Source organism: Nicotiana attenuata, unplaced genomic scaffold, assembly GCF_001879085.1.
Source record: "Nicotiana attenuata strain UT unplaced genomic scaffold, NIATTr2, whole genome shotgun sequence".
NCBI classification, from domain to species: domain Eukaryota; kingdom Viridiplantae; phylum Streptophyta; class Magnoliopsida; order Solanales; family Solanaceae; genus Nicotiana; species Nicotiana attenuata.
Window position 1 is genome coordinate 3,921 of NW_017675216.1, and position 8,866 is coordinate 12,786.

Below are 8,866 nucleotides of genomic sequence, written 5' to 3' on the forward strand. Positions count from 1 at the left end.
AGATTTGGTTCTTCTTCTTCATCATCATCTTCACGCTCGTCTCTTAGCTGACAAACTGAGTCCAAAGATAGAGCGATGGTTCTCCCCTTGGGTTTACGGGCTGGCTTTTGCTTTTTCGAGTTCGGGGAACTCGGAGCCCCTTTTCTCTTTTTCTCTTTGGTCTGCTTCGAAGTAGGTATTTGGGAGCGGATTTCTTCTCAGTTGGGGGCCTCATTTCCACATCCTTTCCAAGTCCTACAAAGGGAAAAAGACGAGTAAGCTCGATAAAGTGGCCCTAATAATAATTGTTCAAAGAAAGAAGCCTACCATGATTGCGGGCCTCCCATTGACCCTTTGACAGTTCCATACAAGCACGCTCGAAGTAAGGTCTCTGTGATACTAGGCTCTCGACCCATTCTTTGAGATCGGGGATTACCTCCCGCGCCTAGGCTACAGTTGCAACAAAATAAAATACAAATAAGAAAAGAAGATAAGAGGTAAAACAAAAAAATTAGAGAGACAAAATACTACTCACGGTTCATGTTCCATTTCTCCGGAAATGGCACGTCTTCGGCAGGGATCAGGTCCGAAGTCTTTATTCGGACAAATCAGCCCATCCAACCTCGATTGCAAGACTTATCTATGCTCGAGAATGGGGCCTTGATGGTCCGGCGAGCGAGCTTGATCAGACCTCCTCGATAAAGTCGGGGACTATAAAGGCACATAAGGTGATCAAGGGTGAAAGGACACCCCTCGATTTTGCTTGTGAAGAAACGAAGAAGAATGACTATTCTCCAGAATGAAGGGTGGATTTGACCAAAGGTGACATCGTACCTCTTGCAAAAAGCGACGATGATGTGGTCTAAGGGACCCAATGTGAAGGGGTAAGTATAAACGCTTAAATGCCCCTCCACGTGAGTAGTGATCGATTCCTCAGGAGAAGGAACTACAACATCCTTGTTCACCCAGTTGCACTCCTCTTTAATCTTTTCGAGGATGTCTTTGGTTATCGTGCATATGTACCTCGAGACCGGTTCACAACAACTAGGTACTGAGGAGCGTTTTCAATCTTAAAATCGGCAACAGTAGGGCACCCTCCCGGAATAAAATCCTTGAGGGGAGGTTCCGTTGTAGTTCCATCGCCGGCGGGCCGTGAAGATGAGGCAGTCCCCTTTTGCGGTATGGTTTGGAAGTTTTTGCCATTATAAAATAGAAGAGAAGGGAATTAGGGTCATTTGCTTGAAATTCAAGAAATTTTGGAGCAAGAGTTGCAGAGCAAAGAAATTTTTTGAAGAGAAGCAGCAATGAAGGAAATTTTGAGCACAAAAGTTTAAGGGTAAGAAGGTGGCCGGCACTTATAAACTTGCTGGTGGCGGTTCAGATTCGATGGTGGCCGACCAGCAACTGACAGGCATTTAATGCCTTGGTAACCGAACCGGCGGGACGTTTCAGTACCCACTTGTCGCTGATATCATAATCAGGTTCATCGCTTACGTCACGGCACAACGAGACGGGGTTGGAAAAATTCATGTCGTTTCTTGTCGTCTTCTCTCCGAGAAACGAGGGGACTATCTATATATGGTCAAATTCGGGCTCGCCCTTTTCGTGCGACTGATCGAGACTGGAGCATGATAAGCTAAGGATCAGTTTCGTTTTGTATCAAACTATGGTCCAAAGTTAGGTTGCCGAGCTCGAGACCTTGAGACCGATTAAGATCGAGACCGACCAAAAACGAGACCGATTAAGATCGAGACCGACCAAAAACGAGACCGACCAAGATTGAGATCGGCTAAGATCGAGACCAAATAAGAAGGAGATCGAGGGAAGCTTACTGGGTCGAATAATGGAAAGACGAAATATCTGCAATCGAGCGAGGAACACGGCGGCACGTATAAAGAAGAGACCGATTAATTAGCCAATCATGGGATTTCTTACTGTATTTAGAATTGTACCAAGAGTAAGACTCTCCTACTATATAAAGGGGGTCTGATCATTTGTAAACATTATCATATTTACGCAATACAAAGCAATATACTACCTTTCTCTTAAGCTCTCAATACTCTGTTACTTTGTTCATATTTTCCAGTGAAATACTCGTTTGGTTCGAGGGCGACCTAGCTCGAGGGCCAAAGCTATACATTTCCTTTGGTTTGCATTTATTTCTATTTGCAGTTAATTTCAATATCAATTTTCGTATCTTCTTATTTTGTGCCAAGTTATATCATGTATCCTTAAAACCACGTATAAATTCAATTGTTATCCGTTTTTAGGGTAAACAGAGCGCAAGAGCAGGCTTTGCTTTGTTAGAACTCAATGTTGGGATCGAAATAATAAGGCGTCATGCGGAAGCTAATAAAGTAAACTTGGCAACTATAAATCAAATGATAAAAGTAAAAAAAAATAACTAAATATTTTATATATACACACACACATAGACTAAAAAGGCATTATACCTACATCATTCTACTATAAAAGAGAAAAACTTATCGAAAAAAATAATTCTCCCTCCTAAAGTAGAGTCTCTTAAGGACTTTATTGTGAATGCTATTGTGTTATTATGTGAAGGAGGGATCCTCAATTTATAAAGGTCGATAACTTTTTTCTCAAAGAAAGGAATATGTCAAATCTGGAAGAGATTTATATTTTCTTTTAAGGAAAAGTAAAATCAATTATGTTAAATAGTTTATATTTCCTTTAAGTAAGAGGTAAAATTCACATATGGTAAGAAAATCATAGCAAATCCTAATAATTCTTCCATTTGGTCTGAGGTTTCTGGAAGAACAAACTTGATCTTCATCCTTCACATAATCATTATCATTGCTGCTTGTCATGGTTAAAAAAAATACGAGTTAAAAATATGTATGGGTTAAAAATAGGAGTCATGTATGCTAAAAGTAAATACGAGTTAAAAATATTTGAGCCCGGTGTTAAAAGTAAACATGCTTAAGAGTGGAGTAGAGTTACAAGTGGAGTTTATGCGTTAAAAGTAAGTATAGGTTAAAAATTAAATTCCATAAGCATGGATTAAAAATAATTTTTAGTTTTTAAAAATGCAACAAAAAGAATGTTTAAAATATAGTTGAGAATATGTTTCCACATGTAGTACTCCGTCAAATTGGCTGCAGCCTGAACTAAATACACTATGAACATATCTTCAACCTCATTGAACCATTGGATCTGACACCACTTGAGGGATCGGAATAAGAAGATGTCATGCGAAAACTAACAAAACAAATTTTGGCGATGATAAATCAGACGACAAAGAATAAATATACTAAAAGTGGCATAATATTTTAGTATAATTTGTTCGATTTACTTACATGAATCTATTAATATAGAAGAGAAAAAAATTTATCGAGAGAATAACTTCTCTCGTTAAACAAGACTCTCTTAAAGACTATAATGCTATTGTGTTATTGTGTGAAGGAGAGATCCTCAACTTATAGGAGTCCACAATTTTTTTTTCCAAGAAATGAATCTGTCAAATATGAAAGAGATTAATATTTTCCTTTAAGGAAAAGTAAAATCAATTCTGGTAAACAAGCTCAAGCAGGTTCCAAGAGCTTGGTTTGAAAGGTAACAACATCATCTATAAGAGCCAAAATAAGAGTCGAGGAAGGAGCCCTTCCTTCAAGTAACATGTAAAATGTAAATATAATAAGAAAATCATAGTAAATCCTAACACCCGATGACGATGTCGTGCTTTGTTTTGTGACGAGATGTGTGCTGGGATTGCAGTAGCTGGTTAGCACTGCACATATGTGTCGCTTGGCCAAGACAATCCGAACTGCCTGGGCAGGACCATTCTTGACTACCAACATTCCTCATATGCATGTACATTGCCAATATATCAAGGAGTTCAATTCCTAGCAGCGACAACTGCCGATACTTACTGATATCATGAAATTCGACTCAGCTATACAATGGCTACAATTTCAAAACTATGAGCGATTGAAGTTGTTGAACGTAGTGTCTAGACACGGTTTACTTGCTAAATTTGGTAATTTGGACTGGTTTGAATTGTTTGTTATCAAGTGTTAACGAGTCTAAAAATAAGAGGCCAACTTTGCTTGACCCAAATATTAATGGTATATAACTAGATTCATCTAAAGCATAATAGATAAACCTAACAAGAAACAATATATACATTCCTGAGTCCAAGTTAATGATATGGGGCAGAAAACCATATTTCTCCTTCCTTACACATACTATAATTACAATAAAACCTTAAAAAATTTAAAGAAAGGGCCAAAGAAAAAACGAAAGAAAGAAATGTATTCCATTGCGCCCTTGGGATATTGTCATGATGTTAGGCTAAAAGAATCAGCTATTCTGTAAAAATCAGTTTTCACCTTAGGCCAGATCGACTCTGGAGCCTGGGAATTCAAAGTGAATAACTTTCCTCCCTTGACACAGCATACAGCAACATTGTGTCTCCTGAATGCAGGGCTCTCAACTTGGAATTCCAATGTGTAGTATTTCAGATTCCTCGACGAAGAATCTTCTCTCACATTTGCTTGAATTAATGTTCCCTTTACATTAGGGAGTTTGCCTGATCCTGTTATAGTCCGCACTATCGCTTCTCCTACTTCCTTTGGTCCTCCAAATGTGTCTATCCTGCCAAAATTAACCTCACAGGTAATTTACCAGATTGTATGGTATTTACCAGTTTAAGCTACGATTAGGGAGCTTACGAGAAATCAATAGAAACTGGTGAGACAATGACGCTAACATTGAGCTCCCCATTTGACCCCGGTGGACCAAACGCGACAACCGGCTCATTTACATTCTTCCTCCTCCGATCATCATTGCTCAGAGGTGGTGGATCCAGTGATCTTTCTAATTTTCTCGCTGCTCGATACAATACTGTCTGATCTCCCACCCAATTTGATGGATATATAAACTCTATTGGTAAACGTACAAAAACAATTTCTTTCACTTGAAAAGATTAAAAGAAAAGGAACATAACAAATTGGAGTAGTCATTTTGTTTCCCAATGACATAATTTTATTAGCATTATCTTCGGCATTATAATCCACAAGTTATTATAGTTACTTTCAGTGTATTCCATATTTATAATCTGTGTGTCAAAAGTTCTTAGTACAGTAATTCTTTTTAAAACTTTGTACTCGATAAAATATCATATACGTAGAAAATGATACAGTGGGGCACAGTGAAACACGTACTAACCAAATCCTTCCATCGCATCAAGGCATCGGCTATAACCTCCAATAGGATAAATTACATCAAGCCTAAGTCTCCGAGCACTATCCGGCGACAGGCCTAGTAGGGAACTGGTGACTCCAGCAAAATCGGCGCCCAATGCAACCAGAGATGCTGTGCCAATCCCCACAAGTAGCCGCCGCCTGAAAACTGATTCCAGTGGTGCAAATTGGTTAGACAGGCGTATTGTTACCTCCTGGATTCTGTCTTTCTGATTATCGGATGGCTGTGTCATATATACTCGGTTAAGGCACGTAGTTGTTTGCGGATGAAGATAAGGATGCATTGCCATTATTTGATTCTTTAGCTTCTTAGTTCATTGTGGAATTACTGAGGCAGTAGTAGGAGTAGTTATTGTCCTGTAAGTTTCTGTTTCATTGTTTATGGGGCAGGAGGAAGTTGTGTAGCCAAAAAATAAAGAAGTGAGAAAGGAAGAAAGAAGATGAAGGTTTGCGTCATCGAAGATAGCCTATCCAGTGACCCAAATCTTGTGGTTCTTATTCATTGTTGGCATGCGACACGCTTTGCATTTCTCCCGAGCAACGGTGGCAAAATGATTAAAAGAAAACAGTTCACCACCCATATTATCCACTAAAAAAATGGGTTGGATAATGAACTTTTTAAAAACGGGTCAAATATGGATAAAGAACCATATTATCCATTTAGAAAATGGGTAACCAATGGATAACTAATAAGTCTACCTTTTATATTTGTAAAGCCTCAAATTAGGAGTTCCTCAAGTTAGGGAGACTAAGAATTCTCCCAAAAGTGATCATATGCAAGAAGTCATGGATAATATGGTTACCCATATTACCATATTATCCGATGGTTAACTCGTTTTTTATCCGTATTAAATATGGGTCGGGTCAGATAATTTATTCGTTTATTCATAGGCTTTCGACCCCAACCATATTCGACCCGCCCGTTTGCCACTACTACTCCCGAGCAATCATAGCAACTGACTTTCAAAGCCCAACAAGAATAAAAATCAAATTCGTACGTTTTGAGAGTTGTTTTAGTGTCTGTATACGGGTGAACCGAGCCCGTTGGACATCTCGGTTCTTGATGAAGTAAACGCCGCAGGGACGTGATCGTAAGGAATCGGAACCAGGGCAAGGAACCCCCTCGAGTTGGGGTCCGGGCAAAACACCTGTCGTCGGAAAAATCGGGGGCACGTCCTCCGAGTCTGATTCGAATCCCAAGACTTCGGAGAACATTACCAGATAATCGAGCACGACTAACAAAGGGTCGTGATATCCGTGCCCAGCCAGATGTCATGGCGTGAATCACAGCCCGTATCGGCAGCAAATCAGTGATTATCAAAACGGAAGATTTTTTATCTTTTATGGAATTTTACTTAGGGTAAAACTCCCCTACTATATAAAGGGGAATCTAACTATTCATTAGACACTTTTGTAACACGCATATCAAGGCAATATATTGTTATTTTTCTCTGTTCTTACTTTTTTCTCATCAACCTCTCTATTATTGTGAGTCTGGGACCGAAGGCAGACATTTCATTAAGTTATTACCGAGTCTAGGATCACTTCCGCTCTTGGTTTGGCAATCTATTACGTCTTTTATTTATTTAATATAACGCTATTAATTGTTTGTATTGAATTAACCCACATATCCTTAAAATCACTTACAAAATCAATTGTTATCCTTTTTTTAGGGTAAATAGTTTGGCGCCCACCGTGGGACTGAGGATAATAGTGGCAATTTGACACAAATTTCCATAACGCACTCTGCTTTACTCTTGTTCTTTGAGATCTTATTTTCAGGAAAATTTAAGAATGTCAAGCTCTCAATCTGCTCACTTGAACGTTGATGCTGAGTCTGGCTACTATGGCGAGAGCAACAATATAGTACCCAGCAACAGAGTTCACCATGCTCACCCCAACAGATCCCCGGTTGCAGACCCGATCGACGCTAACTCCCATATGGCAATCGACGCTGACTTGCCCACCGACCCAGAAAACAGCGTTCGCGAGGGAGCCAGGTCGGTAGCCAGGGATACGCACGGCGGTAAAGGTGATAAGATCAATTTGCTGGTAATTTTCAAAATGTTACAAGCTCAACAGGTGGCAATAGCCCAGTTACAGAACCAAAGCCACGCTCTCGGCAGAGTTGAGCCTGAACTATCCCGGGAGAACACCCGAAGAAATGAACGAACCTCGAATTCGGGGTGAAGTTGAAACCAGGGCCAGCCCAAAATAATAAAGACACTCGAGGAACTGACGAAGCGGGTGAAATCAGGGGGAAAAGAAGATCGAAGCCAACGACAAAAAAATCGAGACCTATAACTCCAGGGTTGATTAGATCCCAGGAGCACCCCCAATATTGAAAGTCCTAGATTCCAAGAAATTTGTCCAAAAACCTTTCCCTTCGAGTACGGCTCCGAAATCAATCCTAAAGAAGTTCCGTATTCCCGAAATTCCAAAGTACAATGGAACAACTGATCCAAATGAACATGTGACCTCCTACACGTGTGCCATCAAAGGGAACCACTTAGAAGATGACGAAATCGAATCCGTTCTGCTGAAAAATTTCGGAAAAACCTTGTCAAAAAGAGCTATGATATGGTATCACAACTTACCCCCTAGTTCTATTGATTCGTTTGCTATTCTTGCAGATGTCTTTGTAAAGGCGCACGCCAGGGCCATAGTCGAAACGCCAAAGTCGGACCTTTTATAGTAAAGCAAAGAGATAACGAGATGCTTAGGGAATTTGTGTCGAGGTTTCAAATGGAACAGATGGATCTTCCCCCGGTAGCAGATGATTGGGCCATTCGGGCATTTACCCGAGGACTTAACCCTCGAAGCTCATTGGCTTCGCAGCAGTTGAAACAAAACTTGGTAGAATACCCCACTTGGGCCAACGTCCATAGCATGTGCCAATAAAAAAACAGTCGAAGATGATCAGCTTGGGACCCCTTATGGGTCCGTGTATCCCGTCAGAACTAGTGATAGATCCAAAAGATCCGTCGATCATGAACCAAGATCGAGGAGGGATCGATATCAACCCTATAACAGATAATGAAGGAGTAATGGGTCCGGACGCAATCCTACAAGGAATGAAAAGAGGAATGATCGAGGCCAGAATAGTCGGGACCTCATGAGCAAGAACTTCAACAAGTCGCTCGGGGCCAGGGAGGCACCGAGATTATCGGAATACAACTTCAGTGTCGATGTTGCTTGTATCATATCCGCCATCAGACGCATCAAAGATACCAAATGGCCTCGACTATTGAAGTTCGATCCCCCAAAGGGACCCTAACCAAATGTGTAAGTATCATGGCACTCACGGCCACAGAACCGAAGACTACCGACAACTAAGGGAACAAGTAGTCCGGTTATTGAATAGCGGACACCTCCGAGAATTCCTGAGTGATTGAGAAAAGAATCACTTCAGGGATAAGGATTCCAACAAGCAGACTAAGCAAGAGGAGCCCAAACACGTCATTAACTTGATCATTGGTGGAGTCGACGTCTTCGGGGGCCGATGCTAAAGCGCACAAAGGTGTCCATTACAAGGGAAAAACAAACTCAAGATTATATACCGGAGGAAATCATATCTTTCAACGACGAAGACGCAAAGGCATCGTGCAGCCACATAATGATGCACTGGTAATATCTGTACTCATAAATAAATCTCGAGTTAA

The 8,866-nt window shown here is 40.6% G+C and overlaps 1 protein-coding gene across 1 annotated transcript; it reads right to left on the bottom strand.

Annotated features, from left to right (window-relative positions):
* Positions 1 to 4,080: 4,080 nt before the first annotated feature.
* LOC109219815 (psbP domain-containing protein 7, chloroplastic) lies at positions 4,081 to 5,657 on the bottom strand. Its single transcript, XM_019384286.1, has 3 exons — positions 5,170 to 5,657; positions 4,674 to 4,884; positions 4,081 to 4,596 (listed from the first exon to the last, which is right to left on the bottom strand). Exons 1-3 carry the CDS (start codon positions 5,492 to 5,494, stop codon positions 4,281 to 4,283), a joined length of 852 nt encoding a protein of 283 aa, XP_019239831.1. The 5' UTR covers positions 5,495 to 5,657; the 3' UTR covers positions 4,081 to 4,280.
* Positions 5,658 to 8,866: the final 3,209 nt, after the last annotated feature.